Raw genomic sequence first — 27,009 nt, 5'->3', positions numbered from 1 at the left:
GGGAACCTGCCGCGAGCCGATCAAAACAGCCCCACTGTTTCAATGGCGGAACAGCACGGCCGGGGAATGGCAGAACAGCAGGAAAAGCCTCATATAGGCTTACATGGGGTCGGGAGCGTGTCATTCCTTGTCTTTACACTGGTACAAAGTATAATCACATGACAGAGCATGTCGCAGTATTTTGTGCAGTCAACTATCAATCCTTGATATGTTTATTTTTCTAACGACATCGCATTTCATTGACTATTGCAGATCCATAATTTCTGCTGCATAAAAAGCATTGCTCTGCCCATGTTGTATTTCCTCCACATCAACAAAACTACACAATTCTCCTTATTGCGGAGCTTTGCTTTTTTGGCACTATTCCACTGTTTCCTTGACCTCCCTCTTGGTTAGAATCAGCATTCTGTATTTGCTTAACCGGAATTTTACTGAAGCCATGTCTGTTTCGATTTAACAGATAGAAATATAATGAAATTTAAGAAACGTGCAACAAGCTCAACATTCAACAGCAGTGCAATAAGGTGTTCCGCTTAGCGCAAGTTTACTACTCACGTTACTAGCACAAAAAATAAAAAAGGCGATTACTTAAGGACGAAGACGCACGTTTGCTAGCTTCACCGCCATAATATACGAATGCGCCGCATGTACAGTCCACTGCGATTCAATGGTTGTCGCGGGAAAGCTACTCTTTCAAACGAAGCAGAAAGAACACCAGCTTTAGCAAATATTCCATGCAAGTTTCGTTATCGTCGGCGTAGATAAAGGGCAACCAAGTCCAAGTCTGTGCTTGATAACAACGAATGTACAGCTTGAAACCCAAATGGTGGCAAGTCAGTCGTGCGGGCCATTGTTGTATCATGGAACAGCCAACAAGGGAGCGAAGAGTGCGAAATCTCGATTTTCATGGTTCCGAAACGAAACCGTGGGCTGGTGGCACGCTTGGCCGCTCGATGCTGGCGCGATAACCTTCAAATCGTGCTCGACTGTACTTCATAGCTGACAAGAAAACTTAATAGTCCCTTTTCTAAAGGAAAATCTAAAACACAAGAATCTTGATAGTAAACATTCAGTGTTGGCCTCCACTTCCGCCCGACGAACTTCGGGGACCACGCGCCACGCACGAGCGCACTCATGATCTCGCTCACGAGCGCGGGTCCGCCTAACCACCTGCTCTGCGGACGAATGAATCGCCCGTGGTCTGCCCATAGACCAGCGAACGGGAATTTAGGTGATCATCATTATCATCACCATCTAAGCTCCTTAAGGTGGGCTTTACAGTTAGCGTTGCGCATACACAAATCGCATGTTAAAGTCAGTTATTTCAAGCTTCGTTTGCAAAACAACGCGCAAGATGCCTCGCCTACATATTTCCCCGTCCCATCTTTTGGTCGACCACGCCACCCCCGCCCCTCCCCCCAAAAAAAATTCCTGGCTACGCGCCTGGCACACGCCCAATCAGGAGTACGTTCAGCATGCACGTCGGTTGTTTAAAAAAAAAGGGTGCAATGTATTGCTCAGAAGACTCAATGCTTGCACGCATCTTGGAGCAGCAACGGCCTTGGCAGATGTGTTTGAGTGGTTTCCTCTCTCATAACATCCACAGTGCTTTCAGGAAAAGCCCCAGGCCTAGCAATTAGCATGTTCCAGTTAAGAATAATGCTGCTAATACTTTACATTTTCAAATCTTTTTCTTTCTGGAAGGATGTTTCTTTATTGGCGGTACAGCACTAGCGTGCGTAAATCGCAGCCTTGAGAACCCCAATCAGGCCTCTTTAAATGGTACAGGCAGTTACATAACTATTTGAAAAAGTGGACTGCAAGGACTGTCAATTCACATGATAAACATCCAAAAAATAGCTGAAAACAGAACTGGTAAGGCTTTATCGAAGACTAAACTACAAATGTAATAACATTTTTGTGTCACCACCTAAGAAATATGGCTTCACCGTAAACATGACTAACACCAGGAAGTTCGTATACATGGTGTTTAACTGCTACGCCCACATTATGATTTTGGGTGAAAGTTTTCCGAAATTAACAATAAAGGTTGCCATTTAGCGGCTACATGTTAGGTTATGCATGAAACACCAATAATTGTTATGGGGGAGAGAACTTGTTCATTCAAGTGATCGAGCATTATTCAAGTATGATAGCCCACTGTGCTACCAAAACTGTGTTTGAAAACTTACGTTCTGGCGGCCAAACACTGTTGACAATGCTTGTGGCTCTTGTCCGGTTGAATGGAGGGACGTGATGCGCTCAGATCGTCCAGAGGTCTAAAACGGGATGACACATAATTACCACACATGCAAGAATGGAAATGATTAGGTGCACGAATGTTACGTCTCGGGCAACACAACATTCAGACAAAATCAGTGCCCGCGTACCGCGGCACCGTATGGTGAGGTGGCTCGCCGCAAACGCAACGAAGCTTGCGAGGCGCGCACATTCGCTCGCAAACGATTCTCCCTCGCCATTCCCGACACGGCACAAACGACTGCAGTGATCAACGAAGCCGAAAACGCTGCGCAGCACAGTTTAGAGGAGTAGCCGCCCGTGTTCTGATAAACTACGCGTAAGACGTGGTTCGCAGTGGTGAACTCTGAAGCTGTTCAATATAGTGCTGCGGAATGGGAAATGTTACTAAGTTGCTGAGCACCACTGCGTTACTGAGCGCCAGTGCGTTTAGCGCTCAATGCAAGCGCCACAGTCTTTCGCACATCGCCTTTCTAGAGACGAGCCCTCTAGGTTCAACCTCGCCAGTTCAGTTAAACAATTCACACATGCGGGCTCCTGTTAACGAATCCATAAAGCGGCGATGACAGCTACAAACGACATCCAGTGACAAGAAAGGCGGAAAATGTGACGAGACAGCTTACCTGAGAGGAACCGACGCAGAAGAGCGAGCGACTTTCAGGGGCAAGCGCCAAACGAAATTAGCCATCTTCAGGTGGCAAAGTTGTTCTCAAATACTTCATCGCGAAGTCGAACACGACAGACACAACCGAAGACGACGAGGTGCCCAATTAATCATAATAACTGCGCTTGTTTAACCGCACACCACAGTAAACAATCGATGAAAGACGGGTCACGGGGTATCTGTTCCGGAATCCGGCCACGCCGCCGCGCGCCGTACTCAGGGTATCGGCCGTTGGCAGGGAGTTGCGTAAACAAATTAAAACGACGACAATAAATAATTGCCTTTTTTACTGAATATAACATAATCTTTAGGTTTATTATTTATTGTGTGTATTATAATAAAGAAGCTTAGATATTTAAAGTTTACAAACACAAAACGCGAACTGAAGCTTTTGGCGCTCGATTTGAACGTTAAAAAAAGAAGCAGATAGTAACATAACACTGCGCAATGAAATTTGGCAGTGTTCTAGTGTAAGTAATCGTATTATTATTTGGCGTCTGTTTATTTAGCGCCCGATTTCATGCCCCTCCCTCCCCAAGTTTTGTTTTCTTTTGATATCTGCCTTGTTCTCAAACGTTGTTTCTGCAGGAGGAACTAGGTGGTCTGTTTATTGCATTTGTACACAATATTTACGGTCACTAACAATAAGAATGTAATAAAATTGTGATTGCTAGTACGTTATCAGTCCACTGAGTGATGAGAATGACTGTTGTCAGAGAGGGCTATGATTGTGCTGGTGGGGCAGGAGAGGAACAGGGAACGACGGAATGATGATACAGATGTCACAGTTCAAGGCTGTGCTGTGCTCCGTGCAAGGCTCTAGAAAACAAAAAGTGGGAGGGGGAATGTTATTCTGTCGGTGTCGTAACAAGCAAGGGCTGATATTTTTTCCTGTTTCAACGTCGGTGCTGCCGCTGCTTTTTATTAAATTTGGCAGCTTTTTTTTTGCTTTTGAACACTTTTGACGAGGTTGGGAGGATGGTGCAATGGGATGTCTTTTTAAATTATATTGCATGCATGGCCTCAATCAATGAAGAGCTGAACACCTTTTCCACACCCTTTCAACACCCTTCCTAAAAAAAGGGTGTTGAGGTTGGTCAACACCCTTTTTTTCACGATAACAGGGTGTAAAGCAATGAGAAAGGGTGTTGAGATTCAAGAAAAAGGGTGTAAGGGCCTCCCAACACCCTTTTTTCAATTATTTTACACCCTTTTTGGCCAAAAGGGTGTAAAAAAGTTTAGTGTGATATATGCTGCGTATCGATTGATTGAAGGGTTTGACGCACCGACGCAACGCATGCGATGAGGCGCGCTGTAGGGGAGGGCTCCGGATCAATTTTGACCACCTGGAGATCTTTAACATGCGCCAAAATCTCGTACACACGGGCTTGTTTGCTTTTCGCCTCCATACACACTAAACTTTTTTACACCTTTTCTGGCCGAAAAGGGTGTAAAAATCTTGTCCCATGGCTAACACCCTTAAAAGGTGTTTTGGCAAAAAAAAGGGTGTACGGATGAAAAAAGGTGTTGAGCTCAACACCTTTAAAAAGGGTGTTGAAGATGCTCAACACCCTAAAAAAAGGGTGTTGAGTCTCACACCCTTTTTTTGAGGTGATGGCATGCGTAGAGGCAAGGTCAAACGGCGGAGCGCGCAGCATTCAACACAAACAGCCAATACGTTTAAGTTACAGTTGGAAAACGGGATGCAAGCGGTACAGGGAGTGCATACTTACTTAGCAATACATGTGCTGTTCTTGCTTTTATACCCAGCAGATAAAAGCCCCCAGATGGAGTCGGTGGGCTTGTCGCAAAAAACTGATATTTTAGCGCTAATTTTGGAAGTATGGATTTTACTACGAGAATATACAAATGAACACGTGGATTTGCAAAAACTTTTTAATTACGCGGTAGTTTTTCTGATCCGTAACTTATAGAATTTTAATAAATACAGTCGAACACGGATATATCGAACACGGGTATATCGAATTATTGCCTATATCGAACTCATAAATTATCCCCTTGAAAATTCTGTGTAAAAGTATAGGAATTCGTACGTTTATATCGAACCGTATTTTTCCCGACATTGGGTATATCGAACGCCGCGCGAGCTGGAAGGTGCTCTTCGGCGCTCGCTGCACTCCCGATTGACGTTGAGGAGGATGTGGAAGAATGCGCGGGCATGGCGAAGATTGGCTCGCGTAAGTAATCCCCCCTACCCGAACGAATTTGCGCTTGCCCAGTCGTGCCCCGCTACCGGCCGCCGTAGCGTTAGCGGACGGAGCCCGGTATGCTAAATCTCTCTAGGCACACAAGCCCGAACGCTCGGAAAATATGACAGTGCGAGGTAGGGATGCCCCGACTGCGCACGTCCTTTTTTCTTCGGCTGCGTACTTTCCCCGGCTTGCCGAAAAAGAGTTTTTCTTTCTCTCTCTCTGGGTCTGTCTTCCCAACACCGACTAGTCGGTGTTGGTCTTCCCCCGATGTCGTCTCGGGAAAGGGAAGAGGGAACGAAGCAACACCGACTAGTCGGTGTTGAGCGAAGGCGCTGGCGGCCTCCTCCTTCTTTTGCATTTTGCTGCTGTTGCTGCTGTTTGGCGAGTTGTCCCGCACATTTCGGAGATCACTGTTTCTCTCGGAGATGACCATCGCGAGCGCTTTGTTGGAGTCCGTTCAGAGAGCCTTGGAATTGTTACCTTCAAAGTTCTTGGGGTACGTGCGCGCTGTTCTTCTTTTGCGTGCGTGTTGTGCATGGTGTGCGAAGGCGCAGCGTACTGCTCGAATTTTCTAGTTGTGGAGCCTCGAGAAATCGAGACCAGCGACTTTAATTTCATTTCCAGGACGAAGAAGCAGGCCAAGATCAGCGATTTTTTTTTTCACGGAATTAAAGCGTCCTGTTGCGTCATGAGTGCGGAATTAGTTGTCATTCTTGAATGTGGCGATCGGTAAGTGATCGTCCACCATAGGTGAGGTCTCAGAGCCGGTATTTTTTATATCGAATTTTTCATATATCGAACTAATTCGCGATCCCCTTGGAGTTCGATATATCCGTGTTCGACTGTACCATACAAATCTTCCCTGCCACCTCAACACCCTTCAAAAAGGGTGTTCATTACTTCAACACCCTTTTTCCCAGAAGGGTGTAACGCTACAAATTAGGGTGTTCGAAACTAAAAAAAGGGCGTAAAGAAAAAAAGGGTGTAAGAAAAGACCGCCAACGAAGAAAAAAGGTGGAGAGGCCTCCAATTTTGGAGGCATTTTGTACCTGTTTACAAAGGTGCGCTGAACATTCTCTACAAGCGGGGGGGGGGTTGTACCTCACGATGTTTACAGCAATATGAATTTGCATAATTTATTACCAGTGAAGCTCTTTAAGCTTCAGGACGTAGTTTCGGTGGCATTAGCAAAAAAATACAAAGAAAAAGAACTGGGGCACCTGTAAAGGGTGCACCACCGCAGATAGGGTATTATAACAGTGAAGTCGGCTTTCGAGCTTGTTCGAGTGCGAGCACAAGGGGCGTATGCGTATCCGCACCTCTTACTGTACCATTTCAGAGTTACTAGTCTTTTTTGGATTCTAAAAGGTAAAAAAATTCGCCCAGCTTGCAATAGTGGTGCAAGGCTGCAGAAACAGCAACGCTGGGGGCCGACCTACCTTGTTTCCCTCTTGGATCTCCTGGCAGAGGGGGGAGGGACACACTGGAACAGCTTTGTAAAATCCGGTTAAACTTGGCCTCATCCCTCAGCGGTCATCCTGGCTTAGCAAGAACATTGTAAAGCTTAGCAAACATAACAAAACTTAGCAACACCGGAAGAAACTAGGTCGACCCCCAGCTCCGCTGTTCTTTTTTTGCAACTGAACACCTATTTCACACCGTTTCAACAACCTACAGAAAGCCAAGTGTGTTGCAGTTGGTAAACATCCTTTTCGCCACTCGTATATTGTCTTTTTAATTTTGAAGGTTCAAATTGGTGTTTCACGTGCCAAAGCTAAACTTGGGGCATGTGGTGCACCGAATAAGGAAACGAGCGGTCATTGCATAAGAGCAATTATTTTTTTTTTTTTGCGTTTGGAAATTTCTTACGAGTAGAGCAGTATATGAGGGGATGTCTTCTTCTTTACAGTGCTATTATGCATCCGAACATGGCCTTATTCAATGAACAGCTGAACACCTTTTCAACACCCTTTCAACACCCTAAGAAAAACCAAGGGTGTTGAAGTTGATCAACACCCTTTTTTCAAACAAAAAGGGCGTAGAGCTAGGAAAAGGGTGTTGAGACTCAAGAAAAAGGGTGTGAAGGCTTCCCAACACCCTTTTTCCACTTATGCTACACCCTTTTTGGCTAAAAGGGTGTAAAAAGGTTTAGTGTGTAAGAAAGCGGCCGCCACGGGCGGGAATCGAACCCGCGTCCTCGTGCTCCGCCGCACAACGCCTTAGCCACTGAGCCGCCGCGGCTTGTGTGTGCTGAGTATCCTGGCTCGGAAACGTGAGTCAGAGCACCGAAATGGGACGGCTCTTAAGGACGAAGAGCATCATGGGAACTACTCCGAAAACGAACAAGCGGGACAGAAAGGCCACACACATTTTCGTCTCGTATTAGTTATGCCACGACGCCCTTATCATCATTGCAAATGCGGCTGATTGACCTCCGTTGTGCAGTTCTGAGCACTGACATTATTTACGATATAAACATCATTGAAATCTTTCAGATTCCGACATATGCACGGTATCTGCGAATTTTTCTCTTTGAGCCACGCATAGACCCTATTAGAAGACCTGTACTATGCTTATGACACCGTAAATAGCTGTCCAAGTGATAGCCCGCCAGCGATCATCACGAAACAATGATCAAGGAGACCGAATGAAGACAAGGTAGACGGTGTGGGAATATCCCTCACCCAGCTTCTGAATTTCGCCTTTTCACTGCTTTTACCCATTGATGTGTCCCTTCATCCGAGGCATTTGGTAGGGAGCAGGGTTTTATCTTGAGATGTGCTGTACGCATGGGTCAAATGAGGGCAATGAATCATCATTGCCCACATCATGAACTCTTCCTTATTAGCAGAGCGATATTGGGTTGAAAATGCGGAATGATAAGAGTGGCAATGAACCCGCTCGTATACGCGTCGTGCTCCTCACCGCACGCACCGTATAACATGAAAAAGAAATCTAAGGGCGGCAAGCGCAGGGGCAGCGCAGGGGCAGCGCGATCCCACTGCTCGTACGAGGGAGACTTTGAGTGGGGAGAGAGAGACAAAGCACTGCTTATGCACACGGCGCACGGACCTGGACGCCAGTGGGAGGGATAACATTTTTTTTCTAGAGCCCGTATGCAGTCCGCGCCGCCTTTTCTCTGGGCCCAGCCGAAACTGGGCCGGGAGAGAGAAACCGGACAGCAAGGTCTCCATTGCTCTAAATAGAAAGCCGACGGAAGAGGAGAGGGTTCTTCCAGCTTAAGCCACGCACTGGGATTATGTGGCGGATTTTACCTACTTCCGATGTGCACGGAAGGAGCCGGTTCGAATGAGTCGTTGTGTGCGAGAGGTGAAGGTAAGGCGGGGGTATACGGTCTGTCTTTGAAGGCGATAATGTTGGGTTATATCCATGTACGTAACAAGCGGGTAACGCTCCATGTGTAGCTCCGTAGCCTGGGGGGCCAAGGCGCGGGCTTCGTTTGCTACTGAGCCCATGGACGCGGGTTCGATTCCCGGCAGCGGCGGCCGTTAACCTCGATTTTCCGGTGGTCGAAATTAATCAGGGGCCCTCCACTACGGCGCGCCTCATCGCTTGTGCAGCGTCGACGCGTTAAACCTCATAATCAATGAATCAAAGAAGCGGGCTTATGTGTATTCGTTTGCCCCCATGAAAGGGTGAGCGGACGTTCGAACTGAGATTGCGTCCCCCTGGGGATCGAATTAACGAGCTTTTACAGTATCAAACTTCAGACACACACTACACTCTTAGTCAATTCCTGGTTATACGACCCGCATGCAGGCGGGCCGCCGCGTCATTTTAAAGCCGCTTATAAAGCGGCGGTTCAGGCGGCCTCGCGCGCAAGCGGCCCGCCAAACATGCGGCCCACCGAACACGCGGCCCGGCGTTTAAGCGGCCGTATTGAGGGCCGCCTAACCAGCGGGCCACCTAACCAGCGGGCCACCTAAACACCGGGCCGTGTGTTCGGCAGGCCACTGGCCGTAATTTTTTTACGCGGCCCGTTATGCTAATCTATTCCCGCTTACGAAGCGGCCCCCAAATCATACGGCCCCTCAAATAAGCGGCCTTATTGCTTTCCACCAAAAAAAGAAGAAAAAACCACCCAATCGGCCAGAATTGAGTCTATCCAGTTTTTTTTTTCTTTGCTCGCATTGCCAGGTCAACGTCAGCATCCCTTGACGAATGCTCTAACACATGTTACATCATACGAGACACACAAAGTGCACATAGGCACATACACACAGCCCTACGGAGACTCGAACCAAGGTCTACTACAACACATGAAGAGGCGGGTATCATAACCACTGCTCCACGACCCACGGGTTGCTGGGGAGTGCAAACATGGGCTTATAAGTATTCTGCATGCTGTTGCGCGTCAAGCAGGAGTCTTAAATAACACATTCCGCTGCGAGTGACTTTCTTTAGACCACCGTTTTCGAATCACGCTACCAAAGAGGCATAATACTACGGTTTGGAGGGCTTTAAGATCGTTACGAGCGGAAACCTTTTTTTCATGCTGTGTGCCCGTTTCAACAGTATGATGCGCCATACGGTGATTTATTCCATCGATAAAAACGGAATTGATAACAGTTCTTCTGCCGTGTAACCAAAAGTATTCTTGGCCATTGGCGGAAAGTGCCTCCTATGACAATGCATGCAAATAACTAGCACGTAAGGCACACTGTCGTGCTGAACATAAGAGCTGTTTGGTCACGAGTGGCAAGTATACCAAGCATTAAATGGTGTACTGAATTTTTTCTGCTCGTCGTAGCTCTTCTGATGGTGCGGTTACATGCCTTCACCTTTATTTTTGTAAGAGGGGGCGGTAGTAAATTACGTCTGTGGTAATGTAATGAACCAATAATAAATTACTCATTCTATATAACATTGTGTCGCGACGCCAGCAGAATTGCTGCGTCGCCTGAAGAATTGGTGATCGCGAGCACACAAAGAATATCTTAGCGTTTTCTCGCGCAGACCGGATAGGCGCTCGGCCGTGTAACTTGTAACCCCCCGCATTTCCAAAAAAATGCAGTTTTCGCGGAAGTTCCACCTTTAATCGTTATAATATCGTAAAGATCATTGGTCGAACCAAATTTTGAGAAACCAAAAAAAAAATATATAAAAAAATGACGGAAACTGGCGAACAGTATAACACCCTGCATTTCCACAATAATGCAGATTTTGCGGAAATTCCACTTGTAATCGTTATCATATCGTAGATCGAGAGAATCGGCCGAACATAATTTTGAAAAACGAAAGACCAAGAAAAATATACAAAATTCCGAAAAAGGTGAGCCGTGTCACGCCCTTCATTTACAAAAAATGCATATTTGGCGCAAGTAACACCTGTGATCGTTATAGTAGTGTAAATGGGGATAATTGGACGGACAGGACTTAGAAAAATTAAGAAATTTGGCTCTAAAAGACTCACACTCAAGAGAAGCGCCATAAGAATGCTGAGCATTAGTAGACAATTCTCTTAATTCCTGCAATTTTTTTAAGTGGCCTCATTTAACTCGCGCGTCCGTTATTAACGAGTTATATGATTGTACGCGGAAGCGCAAGGTCGCGGTTAAGCATTTTCAACATTTTCAAGGCCGTTCACCAAAACCATTGCACTTGGTAATGAACGCACACTTGTGCATCTGAATTTTAGACCGCATAAAACAATGCCACCAATAAATGGGTTACAATGGCTGCAATCGCACTAACACATTTGTGACGTGCACTTCTGGAACACCTTCATGACCTCAGTTATCATGCAATCAGGTTTTACCTTTATAATCTCAGTGTTTTGCCACCTGATCTATCAGGCCTCAATGCACATACCACGAATTAAAAAAAAACTCCCTATATTTATAATGCCATGTTACAAGCAAAGCTGTAAAGCAAATATCTGTGTACCTTAAACCTATCGGGATATTGAAGTGATAGTCTACTCATACAAGCTTGGGACATGAGCAGAGAGCTGAGTTGGGTATGTAAATTTTAAGTATTTTGTCATTTTCGAATTCATGAGCATGCACAAGTGTGAGATTAAAATTAGATGAATGACACCATGTCGAAGGAACGATGTTTTCTTTTTATTTGATATCAAAAATACAAATACGAACACGAAATACTTATACTGAAATAACAAATACAAATATTAGCAGATTGCTCTTATGGAACACACAAATGAAAGTATTCTTTTGTGGAAGAGCAAATAAGGGCCTGTCAAGATAAAATTATTCTTTCATTTATGGAATTTTCAGCAGCTTGCTGAACAGGGAGGAAACTCATCTTTTTTGCAGGCTGCTGACTGTATAAAGCCCAATGTTTGGCCTAAAGCTGAGGGGTATACCTCATGTCCTAATGTAATATATTACCAAACAAAGAAAAAGTACTTTCTCCGGGCTTCAATTATGGTCCAGGTGAGGTGAGGTGACTGTGAGAGGGAAAGAGGTTCCCAGCCTGCACCACATATGTATCGTAGGGAGAGAAAGGGAAGACGAGGGGGTAGAAATACACCACTTCCGATGATGTAGAAGGCCATTGTAGAATCCCCCCCAGCAATCTTTGGCCCGGTCGCACTGTAATGGAAACAGCGTTGTAAACATCTCAAAAACCTCGAGTTACGGGTAGCATTCTGTTGTGTTGGCACTGCGTGAAGAAAAGAAAAGGTAGTTGAAAAAGTGGCCAGGCACAAAATTGTGGCGTTATTTATCGGCGGTAAAACAGTATAGCCTGAAGGAGCGCAGCAGAAGTATCACCAACACCTTAGCAGATATGTGAAAATATCATAAATCAGGCATGTGCATCGCTGTAGTTTAGGCAATTATTTCTTTTTTTCTGCTTTATATTCAAAAGCTCTCCAAAAGGACGTTTTCTTCATATACATAGGAAGGCCGAGTGCTTTCTCAGTGCAAAGGCGTGCGAGAAAACTTTGGCATAATTTTATTTGACGCCGGCACGTCAATTGGACGTCGTAAAAAAACCCTGTTCGCTGTTACACGCGGAGGGTAATGTGCCCTAGTTTCTTTTTATGAAACAATTTCCACCAATAGTATGGCGCAAAACATTTTATGAAAGGTCGAATAAAACTGCTAGCAATATCTTTTGCCAAAGCATAGGTAAACTGCGCGCACCGACCAACAGCCAACGCATCTGTAAGCATAGCCTCCTGTATAACGCCTTTACAGGAGGCTGAGTAACAACATTAGAAGCCACCGCTTTGAGCAACCGCTACGCCGGTGCCGCGCCGCGTTTGCGCTGCCGCGCTGCCAATGTTTCTGCAAACCGCGAGTTGACACTCCAGACAGACGACAGCCGTGCCGAACAAAACAAGATGGGGGCTGGTGTTACTCGTGAATGTTCCTTGATGTGAAAACTTTACCACTTAAACGCACCGTAAGAAACTTTCCAAATCGCCACAGGATCCAGACTACTCAACGTGCCAGAAAATTCACTAGCCGAAACGACGACGCGAAAACCTAGTTACGATAAAACGTTATAACTAACTTTTTGCTACTCTTACCGAAAAGGGCAAGCAGTGGCCATAGAATATAAAAATACAAAATTCAAACTGTGTTTTATGTGGCTTGACCTTGACAATGGGACGCATGTAAAAATGCAAATTCTTTATGGCACCACGGTATACTCATTACGGCAACGGAAGTACCTCACATGTGCAAGCGTTTTCGTTTTTCTCCTGGATCCCAAAACGGCCGCCGCACTGGGAAACCGAATCCTCGCTATAAGCACGTCAAATTTACCGTACGATCCCGGGTATCGGTGAACGGTTTTGGCGCGGGCTTCTTACGACGACGCAAAAGGCAATTTTGTGGTACTTGCTACATTGTCTGCAAACACAAATTCTTACAGTCTGCGCTCCCCCACCCCTCGTAAAAAAAGAAATCCAGGGACTTACCTATCCGCTCGCGTTCAACCGGGCTATGCCCATAATACACACACCAGCCGGCTTGACATGGCGCCGCTGCTTGGCTTGCGTTCCCGGTGGGCGGTGTAACAGGGTCGGTGTAACAGGGTAAGCAACTGCAGTTGCTTCCCCTGTTACACTGATTTCGGTGCACACATTTGATGTCAGCAGAAGCGAACGTGGTCAAGAAAGTGTGAGCGCTCGGAACTGAGTATGAACTATACAGAGCATGTGTCAAAGCGCGGGACCCCAACTTGCTCCGCGCTGAAATTACTCCATACTGCGCACGCGCGCTAAAGACAAATCACCGGACCACAACTGCCACGCACGAACTTTTTTCCACTCCTACTGCGCATGTGCGCGCAAGTTTTTTTTAAATGTTTTTCGGCTTTCGCCGCGTCGTCGGGCGCGTGTCGTCGGCCGCCGCAAAGGAACGTTGCGGGCCATTGTGTGAGCGGGAATACGCGCATGCGCCGCAAGCCACACATATCGCTCGGAGCTTCACTATTGCCCCTCTCTTTTTATTTACTTTCTGGCGTCAGGCTGTCCGCTATAGGAACCGGGCAGCTGGACGGGTGGCGCCACCACTCGGCGCTCCCCTCGTCAGTGGAATGAGCCGGTGCATTGGACTACACAGCCTCCCGTTGTTTTTGTCGTGTTTGCTTCGGTGCTTTGTATGTTTTGGTGGCGTTCTGAGCAGACATGTGAGATGAAACGAAGTCTAAACAGATGTGTTGGGTTCTTAGATGCAGTAATGACTACGTAAACTTGTCGGACGCGTCTAAAGTTGGGTATCGGCTGCAATGTCATGGGCGCTTTTTGCAGCGATCTGCGCTTGGCTCCACCCGTTCTGAGTACGAATAAAACTACTACTATTATTAGTATTATTTTCTTCTTAAATGCACTCACGGCTACGCAAACTTATTGGATGTTTGTAAGGTTGGGGAAGGGCTGCATTGACACGAGCGCTTTTTGCAGCGCTCTGCGCCTGGCTGCGCGCGATCTGAGTAGGAATAAAACTATTAGCAATATTAGAATTCGTTTCTACCACTTTAAATTATCTTCACTGGTTTCAATGACTACGGTTTCCACGCCAGCCTCAGCTCTGGGATATCTCGATGCGTGTGCTTTAAATAGAAAGGCACCTGCATACGAGATGGATTACCGTGTAGCCGTAGAAATGTTGCGGTAGTTTACACTTTCTGTAACCGTGATCTTTGTACCTTCGGTTTTGGTGGGCGACACTGTGACATCATGGGAGCCTGAAAGCCGAAGTGGAAATCCCACGTTTGTGGTGGTCATTTTATCAAGAGCCAAAGTTATTCACCAACTCAACAGCCCAAGCTATAAACCATCCCTCCTCCCCTTCCCGTTTTACCCCCTGCGTAGAATAAAGGCTGGCACCGATAGATAAAAAATGTGGCAGTGTTAACGTCAGTCGGTGTTTTTTAATGCTTAAGTATTCTTTACAGAGTACCTATAAAAATCGTGTAATGCCTGGTGAAGACACCAAAAACGCGCGATTAGTTGCCTCAAATATAGGTGCATGAGCCCGAGTCCTCCACCACAGACACATTTCCGACACGCTGGAAAAAGTTTAGATTTGGAGAGGGGGCATGGAAGTTCAAAATTAAACAGCAAACTCATCTAGCCCTCGGTCTAATGATTATGGTGGTTAAACACAAAGCTTTCTTCGTGCGAAATCGAATGGGAAATGGTCAAAGTCAAAGACGCTGCGATCAAAAGACCAAACTGCGTGCTGGTCGAATTCGAAGCTTAACTAGTCAAAGTTTAAATCCAGAAGGCAACCAAGGAAACCCATACGATAGAGCTTTGCGATAAACAATCATCGTCGTTAGACGGAGGTGTGCATGATTTTTCAAGCGTAGGTAGCAGCTTGTAAACTGACCGCAGCATTCAGTTGTGAAGCTGAGTACAGGTTTCGGGCACCCTCCTGTCTTGCGTCCTTCAGCCCCGCAGGAATTGGTTTTTGAAAAACCATTTACCAACTAGCCAGCGACCATTGCAATTCTTGTAAAGCAATGCTTCTCCACGACAAACAATAACATTCTACTACCATGCGGTATTTATTCTATCAATGATTCCCGATGACTGTAGTAAGAGCATTTCTGTGAAATTAAACACGTTTCAGCCGTAGGTAAAGAAGATACGGAAGCGTCGTCCGTCACAATTTCTGTTTTGAGGTAAATCTTCGAAGACACCCTCCAACTTTGTCTTTCGCTTGTGCACGACGTCGGCGCCGTTTCGTCATCAACTGCCAAAGGCCAGCGCCGCAGCATTCCTAGATCAGTTGCACACCGGCTTTGTGGGAGCATTTAGCGGCAATATACTCCTCGATTCGAGAAACTGCATGCAGGCATGAAAAAATTACATGAAGCAACGAACTTTCACTTCCAGCTTGACTTCCAGCTTGGCGCATTGAGCGTCGTCTGCTATTTGTAAATACTGAGTATGGGCGTGAATAACACACATGGCATGCCTCGTAAACATCACATCCACACTCAAGATTTACCGATCTGAAAAATGCACGTGGGGTTACGTTCGCTTTGCAAGCCGCACCGCAAAAAAACGAAAGAAAGCCATGCACAACTACGCTGCGCTGACCGCCACCGGCATTCCACTGACGAGCGGTTCGCCACGGGCGGCGCTGTTCGCTGAAACGACGGTGGTGCCATACAACGGCCGCCCGGTCCCTATAGCCGTGACACCGGTCGTTGGCGCAGCATATAAGCGTGCTGTAACCACCTGAGGTTTTGTCACGGAAAAGAAGTCTGTCAGGGCCTCTTATATCACAGTATTGAGGCTGCCCATCGCATATAAATAGGACGCTATCCGGGACGCGACTAAGAGTGTACAATCGTTAGACCAAGTTTAGATTATGCAAGTATAATTTAGGACCCTCATCAACAGTACATAACAGATAAATTAGAATGCACCCAGCAAATGGCGGCTAGGCTTATTTTTGCTGATCACGACAATTGATTTGATTGATTGTAGGGTTTTACGCGCCGACGCAACGCAGGCGATGAGGCGCGCCGTAGTGGAGGGCTCCGGATTAATTCTGACCACCTGGGGATCTTTAACGTGCGCCGAAATCTCGTACACACGGGCGTTTTTGCTTTTCGCCTCCATCAGAAAAGCGGCCGCCGCGGCCGGGAATCGAATCCGCGACCTCGTGCTCAGCAGCGCAACGCCTTAGCCACTGAGCCACCGCGGCGGGTGCTGATCACGACAAATCGCACTCGTAACCTCCACGTTTGCCATGGCTGGCCTCAGTATGCTGGCTATTCGGCGGAAAATAGCTTGGTTATGTTTCGCATCAACTTCATAAAAATAAGCGGAACTGAATTGCAGTTTGTGTTTGCCGCCTCCTGGTACAGTTTCACCCCGATTTAACCACGCTTATTGAACAATTGTTGAGTGAAACAAATTGATCTCATGTGTACCTCCAGTTAACCACACGGTAGACTCGTTTGAAAGAAATTTCAAAGCGTTCTTCGCGTGAAGTTGTTTCGTGTTTCCACCCTTTAACAGCCCGGAAGAGCTAGCATTATTGAAAATAAATAAATAAATAAATAAATAAATAAAGAACGCTCACTATCTCTCACCCCCCCCCCCCCCCCCGACTGAAGAACGCGCTGTAGAGCACCTACAGAGCAATGACAAGCTTACACGCGTGCTGTAGCAGGCGTAATACTTGACCAAGAAGGGGCTCTTGATGACTGAGGCGACAACTTTGTCCATGCAGGCTTGCTTGTGCCTCTGAAACCTGTCGCACGGCACCAGCTTTATCGTGCACGTGAAGTTCGTTGGCTTGTAAGCCGCCTTGTACACAGACCTGTAATGGAAGAACTTAAGCTGTACGTCCAGTTTTTGTCCGCCGATTTTTGCGGTGGCACCGCAAAAGATGGCGCTCGTGAGGCAGGCACGGAGAAAAGTAATTTCGGCTGAAATGGAGCGGAATAGAGTGGAAACCGAAGGAATAACAAGACGCACTTATCTCTCCGTATTCACAGCGCCGATGACTTTACCCGGCTCAATAGGTAAGCGGTAGAAGCGCAAATGCTTACGGGTACGTCGTCTGCTCCCGCCACTGCCGATTCGAGAGCTCTCCTGGCCTCCCGTAGTCCGGTGGCTTTTACGCGTGTGTGTGCGTGTTGTTTATTTGTCACAAAGTGCTTACCTTTTTTAAAAGACCCTGGTACCATCCGTCGTTGTTATCCGTTGAAGGCGCGATGTATCACCGTTTTTTTTTGTTTTTTTTTTTTTTTTTTTTGGTGTGAAAGCAGATAAACAACACGCTCCCACGCACGCGTGAAAGCCGTCGGTAAAGCAACACTGCTCCACAACAATGCAACTCCATCTCCGTGTTCCAGGCCTTTAGATTTCTATTGTTGCCATGTTGACCAAAGCGTGCTGAGGTACTTCAGTATAAAAATGTTTAAGTATTCACCTTTTATCAGAACGCGGTCTTCAACCTGTGGATCTGAACCAGGAATCGGCGTGCGTCACGCAAAAGTATCCCATTGCGTCAATTCGTACACTCTTAGGCAAAAAGGACTAAAATAGGGACTAAAGTACAGCCATTAGTCTTCAGGGGCAACCGTTCATCTTCAAGGGGAGTATCTGCGGCAGAGTATGTGCCGTGTGCACAAATGCGGACTAACTGTTCGTCCCCGCCGATCGCTAAGGAGTAACAGGAAGACGAAACGCATGCAGTTAGTCTCTTTGCTGCGTCGTTAATCCCCTCATGGCGTCGTCGTTGCCCTTCGCGCATATGTCTGTGAACAGTTTTAGATTTCCAAAACACACGTAATTGCAGTCAGCAGGTCCTTTAGATGGTGCCACATGAGAAAATATCGATGTTAATTATAAGAAAATAGCCTAGGGTTAATAGACCGCCGGGTAATGGCAACGAGCGGCGAAGCGCGATGACCAGACGCTTCTCGGTGAGGTTATGTTGATACGCTGTGTTGCATACGATTCGTGCGCGATAATAACGTTCAATGAAAGCTTTCAAGCGCATTAACAGTAACACAAAAATTAGTGACAATAGCAAACGTGGATTCCTAAGCGTAATGAATATTTAAATGTTTAACAGACGAGAAAAAACGTATACTATAGTAGTTGCTGATGACAACTGCAAAATAAAAATTCTCGCTACAGGTAACCGTCTCGAAGTTATCTTTTGCGCCCTGTACATAATTGCCTTGTGCACCAAAGCTATGACAATGCTGCAACTGCTGTAAAACCCGCTTGCATTTACCAGTCGCAATCGTCTAGCGACGCGAACTTGAAGAATTCAGGCTAAAGAAACACCGAATTTGGTTTCGCCGATGCAGGAAAATATGGTCTGCTTCCCTATTCTAACACTCAAACAGGCGACACCTTTCACACACGTTACATAGAGCACTTAACATATGTATCGAACACTAAGAATACATGTAGTTTTCGCTATTTGTGCGGAAACAAATGAGTCGTCCGATCGCCCAGCTCCTACCTCAACTAGGCGAAGACGAGTTCATGGTTATTTACGAGAAAAAACTATGGTCGTGAGGCTGTACTTACAATCAAACTGAGCAATAGTACCTCAAGTTAGCAAAGCGCTAAGCGCAAAGCGCAAATCACGGTCACGTTCGCTCGCACGCATAGAAATTCGGACTCGAGTTGCTATGGGTCTGCCGCGTTATGCACAGAACTAAACACTGTACACTTGAATATTATCTACTGCTACTACCATTCGAAATTAAGTCGACTCACGGAGTGCCTACGCTCTCTTGTGCAAGCGGACGAGGAGAGGCCGGGGGAATTCTCGGAGGACATTCGGAGCGTGAAAGACGAGATCCGATCTGAGCAGGAAAAGCGGTACTGGGGGGCTCTTGTGCGGAGCAGGGAGCAGCGAGTGGTGGCCGAGGCACAGCCGTCGAAACTTTTTGGTGCTTTCGAGCGGGCAAGGATTGCCACTAAAGCGATTTCCGAGGTTAACCACACTAATGGCCTCGCTCGTGGGAGCGGGGTGGTGGCGGCTGCCTTCGGCGACTACTACGAGAAGCTGTTCTCGCGCGCTGTTCCCGATGTTCCTCCGCCGGATGTCCTCGATGAGCTGCCCAAGGTCCCGGAGGACGTTAAGGCCGTCATAAACAACCCCATCACGGTCGAAGAAGTCAAAAGCGCTATAAAGGAATTGCCAAAGAATAAGTCACCGGGGCCGGATGGGATCGTTTCGGACGGTTCTACCAGGTATTCCGAGAGGAGATCAGCCCTGTTTTGGCGTCGGTATTCGAAAACATCAAAAACACAAAGCTGCTGCCACCTTCAATGCGGAGCAGTAATTTGGTCCTTATACCGAAAAAAAAACGTTTCATGATACGGCACCCAGTGTTGAAGATTTCAGGCCTATCAGGCTGCTATCAACAGAATACAAAATCCTATCTCGAATCCTGTCCAGACGGCCCGAGAAGGCCCTCAGCAGTGTGGTGGGACCACATCAGACATGCGGATTCAGAGGCCGCTCTATCAACACCAACCTACACCGCATGAGGACTGTCTGTGAGGTGGCGGAGTCAGGGTTTTTTCCCCTTGCTGTCTTGCAACTCGACCTCAGAAAGGCCTTCGACCAAGTAGATCACGCCTTTCTGTTGATGCTCCTCCATCGGTGCGGGATAGGGGACGAAATGGTGGAGTGGATCAAGATCTGCTATACTGAAATCACCACCAGCATCATTATAAATGGGGAGGTGGGGAGCCCCATCGGCGTGAGAAGGTCGGTCCGGCAGGGCTGCCCCATGTCCCCGATTCTGTTTGCATTATATACAGAGCCACTTTGTAGAATGGCAATGGCATCGAAGTCAGTCAAAGGCTTGGTTCTCGGCGACGAAGAACTAAGAGTCCTGGCTTACGCGGATGATGTCGCGTTCGTATGTTCGTCGAAAGAACAGGTGAGGGAGATTGTCGCGCTCGCGCAATCATTGTGTCGGTTTGCGGGTGCTCAGCTGAATCTTTCTAAGTGCGAGGGAGCATGGCTAGGTGAATGGCCCACCAAACCACCACAGCTCTACGTAGTCCGATGGAGGGAGGCCATCACCCGCTACCTCGGAGTCAACCTGGACTGCGGCCGAGCCATTGCCCCCCGCTGGCAGTCAAAGCTGGCAGCCGCGGGTAGGAAGTTGGAGCCCTGGCGAGCGCGACACATCGCCGTTTTCTCAAGGGCACATGTTTGCAATGCCGTGTTATACCCGGCCGTCCTGTACGTGGCCAGAGTATCGACCATTGACGCAGGCTCAGTGGCCAAGCTACGCCGGCTGTTCGCAGTATTCCTCTGGCGATCCACCTACGAGCCTATGCGTCGCACTAACATTTTCTGGAGTCCGGACGCGGGCGGCCTCGGGCTTGTTAACGTGGAGCTCAAGCTGACAGTGCAACGTTTTTTGTTCTTCCGGGATCGTCGTGACGGTTTCCTTCGGGCTGCTCTGCAAAACGTAGGCTCCTCACATTTGGCCCCTTGGCTGCCAACAACAGCGGAGTTTACACATAGTAACCGGGCAACGGGCTTTTACAAAGAAGTGGCAGCAGCGGTGGCCCTCTTGCAGGGACTGTTCTCTTGGGAGTACCTGTGCGCAGTGGCCCCAAAGAAGTTGTACTAGGACTTGGTGGAACAGATCCTTCCACCCCCCATGTATCGCTCACTACCTCTAGGGCGCATGAAAAGTGACGTCCTCCGGCAAATGCGGAAGCTCCCCATTCCTTCTGGTTCGAAGGATTTCTTCTTCCGCTTTCACACAGGGGTTCTACCCACTAAGGCAAAACAGGAGGAGAGGGGCTTCTTTCTTCCTGGAGGGACCAACTGCTTGTTGTGTGGAAGGAGGGAGACAGCAGAACACGTCTTTGTGGAGTGCAACACGGCGTCGTATTTCTGGGACGAGCTGCAGTGCTCTTTCGACACGTACTGGCAGCTCACCTGGATGAACTTGAGGTTCTTGGAGGTGGCCTCGGAGCACCCGCTCCTCCGTGACTGCGTCCACGTCATAGGTCTCCACTCGCTATGGAGGGCGAGAGTCGACGTGGTTGAAGTGCCGAAAGCCCGCGGCCGGCGTGGAGGCACTTTGTACAGAAGGCGCAGTGGGCAGTGGCCGCCCTTGACGGGCCCGATTCAGACACTGAGCTTCGCGATTCACTGGCGCGGGGCTCACGAGCCCTCATGGAGTTTAAGGTAGAGCAGCAAAGGAGATGGGACTTGATCTGAGGGCCGGAAGCGGGACAGCACCATGGGCCACTTCTGCCCACTAACGACTTTTCTCCATAACTTCTACGCCCAACCCCTTGCCCCTACTTCATTACCGTATACTGTAAACAAATGACACCATCGCCCATTTGTAATTGTTTCTAACAGGAACCACGCCAGCACTATGTGGCTTTGCTGGCACTGCCTTCGAATGGTTTCCCCTTCCCTGGCGAAACACGCTGAATCTTGGCTTGTACAGTAGGTGACCGGTAAAAAGCGCAAAGGCTCATGAGTACGTCGTCTGCTACCGCCACTTCCGGTTCGAGATCTCTCCTGCCCTCCCGTGCGCCTGCGTGCGCCGGCGGCTGTCAGGCGCGTGTGTGCGTGTTGTTTATTTGTCACAAGGTGCTTACCTGTCGAATAAACCCTAGTATAGTCAATCGTTGTTCTTTATAGAATTCCCGATGCATGAGCGTTTTTTCCCCAGTGGAAACAGATAAACAACAATCACACACGCGCGTGAAAGCCGACGACCTACGGGAGGCCAGGAGAGCTCCCGAACCGGAAGTGGCGGCTCTCCGCGGGAGAAAACAATGCACCCATGAGCCTTTGCGCTTTTTACCGGTCACTTGTTCCCGAACGCGATTATTTGTCTGTGTGAGCAAAGCATGTTACACTGTTCTCTGAAACCTCAGTAACCACTTCATCTGGCCCTGTATGTATATTTGTAAATAAAGTTAGTGTTACAAAAAAAAATCGGCGGCGTGGTCCAGCGGTAGCGCGTCGAGTTCATTGCGTCTCTTTCCAGGCGGCGGTGGTTCGATCCCTGGTGGTGCTAACGTTTTTTCTTTTTTTCTGCGACTCAGCAGATCGTCCTTGGGGAGCATCGGAACGGACCATCCGGGTTGGGGACTAACCGTTCGTTCCCTCGCAGTTAGTCCCCAAAGGGACTAATGATTGTGGCAGAGGCTGTTAGTCCCCCGAAGGACGAACTGTTAGTCCTTTTTGCCTAAGAGTGTAGAGCTCAAGACCCCGGCAGACGTCTGGGTGCGGGATCAGACCTTGGTGACCAAGCTGCTATATTCGGAACGCACTGGGGCGCGATTCGGTTGATCCCAGCTATAGGGGTGCGAGAGCCTGCCGAACTTCTTCGCGGAGCTCCTTCGACTTCCCTGCGCCACTCGTTTGCGTGCTGTGGCGTACCGGCCGCCGACAAATGGGTTCATTGGGCTGTTTCGCCGCCGGCTCAAGGCCGCACTCACAGTCGACGACTGCGCAACGCAGTGTGTCTGGCGCTTGGCCCTCACACTTTTGGGCGTACGCATAGCCTCGAACACTGAACTGAGGTGTTCTGCTGATGAACTGCTTTATGGCGCCTAGCTTCGCCTACCAGTCGACCTTTTCTATGCGTCGGCCTAGACCTCTTCCGCCGCGGAATACATGAGGTTGTTTATGCATTTTCCACGCCAACCTTCACCTGCAGCCTACACGCCAACAGAATTCCATAGCTGCTTGTTTACTTCCGAACGTTGATCAAGCAATAGCATTCGAACTGCGGTACGGCCCCGTTCGCAACCTCCTGCAGCCACAGTATAATTAGGGTTGTTCATTTTCGGGTAAATCCCGGCCGATTTCACCCGATTTCTACAACCCGAAAATGTTTCAGGAGAATCGGGTTAAACCCGATTTCTCACCGAATGGACATTTCCAAAGTCGCGATATGCACAATTGTGGGCTGACGGTGACGGTCCGCCGTTCTCAACCAGTACTTGCGGGAAGTAAGCCCCACAAACACAGGTGTCGAACTCATTGAGCATTGACATGACTCTACCGCTCGCTACCCCAAGATGGCAAATGCTTCACTGACATTGTTGTGCCTAACTATTTGGAGCTGTGATATCGAGAGAACTTTCTCCCAGCGGAGATACGTTCAACGATCGGACAGGTCTCGAGTGGAGACCCACATGTTGCGCATGCAGATTATAATGTGCATAAACAAGGATGTGTAAAAAATGCATGACCAGCTTTTTGTGAATAAAACTTCATTTTTAGCAGTTATGAATGCTGTTTATAGTAATCGTTACGATTCATACTAAATTTCGGAGAGTATTTAGTAGAGCTCAAACCCTGATGTTCCCCACATTACCAGCTTCTAACCAGCACCAATTTTAGCACGTTAGAGTTAAGAATCTCTTGATACTTTCTAAAATAAACTGATTATATAACTTAGTGCAACTGAATATTTAACCCGAAAAAACCCGAATGTAGGGAGGGTTTTTACAAAAAAGAAAAACAGATTTCTCCCCGATTATCACTTTGAAAAATAGCATCCAACTCTTACCCCCCCCCCCTTATTTAAAAAAAATATAAAACCAGATAACAAAACACGCTACGTATATTGGCCCCCTCCGTGTTTCCACCGGCCCTTTCGCGACACAGTAGCAATCGAGCGCGGCCAGGCTGTAACGTCACCACCTCCGATCGCCGCTCAGCAATGCACCCACCAAGTACGCTGGGCACCTAATCAGAGTGCCGCAGCGTCTCCTCTCTTGAGTGGAACTCCTATAGCAGCAAGGAACAGAGGCAGTGGCCGCGGTGTGACGTAAGGAACGAGCGCGCTCGCCCGCCGGAAGCCTCGCGTGGCCCTGTAATCAGCTGAGTTGGACCCCAGTGCGTTGAGTAATTAAGCAGCTGGGTCACCGCCATCGGAGCCCCACCCTAAACTTTTGCGTGTCATGAACTCTAAAAAGTGAACATTGGCTGAAACTCTGGAGGCAGCGCACAATGACGCGTAATGCGGTATAGATCCCCTGACAATGAGCGGTACCAGCGCTGACGGAACCCGGTTTAAAGGGTCCATGCAAACAAAACACAAGTTTGGTTCATTCGAAAGATTGCTTCGTTATAATCATACTGACACCACTTTTGACGTAAACTTCGCTCAAATAGGCTATATAATTAAGGAAACGAGAGAATGGCCGTGCGACCCACTAGCTCATTTCCCGCAACAGAACCTATGATGTCATATGTGCCAGCTCTGAGATTGGCTGAGGCCGGCAGAAGCAACCGCGAATTAGGCAGGGCTTATAAACTTGCCGGACGCGCTGTCTGAGCTTTAATTTAGGGCACATTCTTTTTATAGGATTAAGGATGGTGGGGTAAACGGTGGACGTTACGAAAGTACACGTAAACATAGATGTACCGATGCGCACTGGTGTTGGTACTGCGCGGACTATGCTTGTTTTAGCTGCGCAGCAGAGCGGCGATTTTGGGTTTTCTCAGACGACCCTGGTCGACTGGCGTAAGCGACGGTGTCTTTACTGACCATTTCTGTCGAGAGAATACCATGTTTCTTGAAACGAATATTTTCTACCTTAAACAAAAGAAGCCAGGTGCAAATATGGTCAAAAACAAAATAAAGGCACAAAACGGCCATCCACGGTATGATGACGCCATCTATAGGTTGACAAACAGTAAATAAGGCTCTGCAGCAGCTTGAAGACCTATTCTTGTTATCTCATTGCCGACGTCATGAAAACACACGATTTCGCGGGAGAATCAAATTTAAACTGAAATTGATCAATTCCTCAGTAATTACATCATTGTTTGCGCCCGGACAAGTGCTGCGCAGTAAATGGAAACAATCCGGATGGGGAGTTTTATAGGGTGTATGTTCTAGTAATTCCTCAAGCAGTACAACTTGTACTCCGTACTGCGAAGTGTTTAAAGCAGTAAATGCCTAACACTCTGTCAACCAAGTGACAGTGTAAATACGACGTAATTACATACAATTGCTCCGACCTAGGACGGAGTTAAGCACATAACCACCAAGAAAACTCCTGCTGAGGAGATTCATGCCGGGAAAAGCTCCATATAGGAGCGGAGCTAAAGGACGAGCCTATCGCGATATCTCGTCGCAAACGAGAGGGCAGTGGTCAAGATGGCCGCTGCTTCCGGTGGACGTGCGGGGAGACAGCGAGCTCCGATACAGAAAACGTGACGTGTCGCGTGCATTTTTCATACAAAGTGATGACCTTGACGTTTAAAAAGCGTACCAGAAAGGAATGTATCAGCAAGATCAACCAAGACTATTCCCGACGAATTGTGTGGTGCATGCGTTCGCTTCACTGTGGTGGAATGTGGTGTTGTGTACGTGCGGGAGCACGAGCATGATACTTCAAATGCCGATCGGATCAACAACCAGCGTAGGACTCGCCTACGCATAAAAGGGTTGCGCTGTGAAGCAACCAATCCTCCTACAAAGCAAGGTGGATATCAAAAATTGTTAGGGAAGCTTCCTGGCCTGTACTTCGAACTTCGGTAGGCGCGTACTCGATATAATCAACTGACGCCGTGACGTTTTTCATAGCCTGAAATTTAAATTTTGATTTCAAGATGCGACCGTCGTGGACTGTGACTGCGGAGGTGGCGTGAAAGTGAACGTGTTTGCTTCTGGCTGCAATCATTTGCTAAAAGCGACCGGTCTAATGACTTCATTCTTCGTAAATAGATATTCCATGACCTGCACTTTGCTTCAAACTATAACAGTCGGTTAAAAAGAAGCTAGTCATTCGTGCGATCGCCCCGTCGTTTGCAGTGTTCAGTTTACATGTTTTTTTTTGTGTGTGTGAACAGCACATAATTGCACAAAGTAGCTACACATGTTTATTTGTTTTTGCTTTCTTAGCCTAAAGTCCTCCCTCGTCCTTTATATCCACGAGTTTCCAGTGGCAGAAAAGCTCTAAATGCGTCTCAAACACGCCGCGAAGGTGTTGTTTCAAGCAGGCGTCGCCCGCTTCACCCCCGCCAGGCGGGGAGAAACCCGCCTAATTGTTTTCTAGGAACGTTCACGAACATCGTACCGACTGCCGCGCCCCCGCCGTTTAGAGAAAGGGATTAAAAGGAGGAGGGATATACGCACACAAAGCAAGTTGACTGACACACAAAACATGTCCGCTTTACGCAGGTTCCTACGCGCATTCCAATCTCGTCATCTTGTTTACATTCTCCTAGATAAATTTCTCTTCATTGTCGCCAGCCTGCCTGATATATATTTTTTTTTCTCATTTTCCTGATGTCTGATTACCCTGCGTTTTTTTTTCTTTCTTTTTATGAGTCCTGTCTTTTTGTATAAGAGACGTCGTATGTGGGTGGCGTGGCTTTTCCGTAGGTCTCTTTCTTGAGGTGGCCAGTTATAGCATTCTTGTAACCTGTGATACAAAGTTGGCAACAGTGATACTCGTCAATAATGGTGCTGATTGCCCATTTGGTTTTAGTTTTAAATTAACCAAATGGTTTCAAGAGGGAAAAGATCTAACTTCATCTTTACAACGTCTAGTCACTTTCTTTTGAATTCGCGCTAATGAGGGAGTAGAATAAGTGAAGATGTGGTGGACTTCTTTTGGAGCTGCGTATAAAATATCTCGGAGGTTTCAATGAGCCCCAGCTACGACGACTATGAGGTGCGCCCTGATGGAGGAATTTTGACCGCCTGGTGGTCTTTACATGGCGAAAATATCGACTCGGGATCTTTTTTTCTTTTCGTTAATAAGAAAAACGCCCGCTGTGGCCTGGGTCGAACAAGCATCCTTGCGCTCAGTAGCACGAACCCACTGGGGCGCCGCGTGGATGGTAGCCGCATATATTTTCTACCATGCTTCATGTGTGTTGAACTGATTCGTATTTGATTTGAGTTTGTTGCGATTTATTT

At 47.6% G+C, this 27,009-nt stretch overlaps 1 protein-coding gene across 1 annotated transcript in view; it reads right to left on the bottom strand.

The window, feature by feature from the left end:
- Positions 1-27,009, bottom strand: part of LOC144158035 (uncharacterized) — a 210,887-nt gene that overhangs the window by 136,382 nt on the left and 47,496 nt on the right. The window contains exon 5 of the mRNA XM_077688715.1: positions 16,751-16,916. Within this exon, the coding sequence (XP_077544841.1) occupies positions 16,751-16,916 (166 nt within the window). The remainder of the gene's footprint in view (positions 1-16,750; positions 16,917-27,009) is intronic.

Source organism: Haemaphysalis longicornis, unplaced genomic scaffold, assembly GCF_048455015.1.
Source record: "Haemaphysalis longicornis isolate Haplotype H1 unplaced genomic scaffold, Haemaphysalis longicornis Haplotype H1 scaffold_1, whole genome shotgun sequence".
NCBI classification, from domain to species: Eukaryota; Metazoa; Arthropoda; class Arachnida; order Ixodida; family Ixodidae; genus Haemaphysalis; species Haemaphysalis longicornis.
This window is presented reverse-complemented; position numbering and strand designations above follow the sequence as displayed.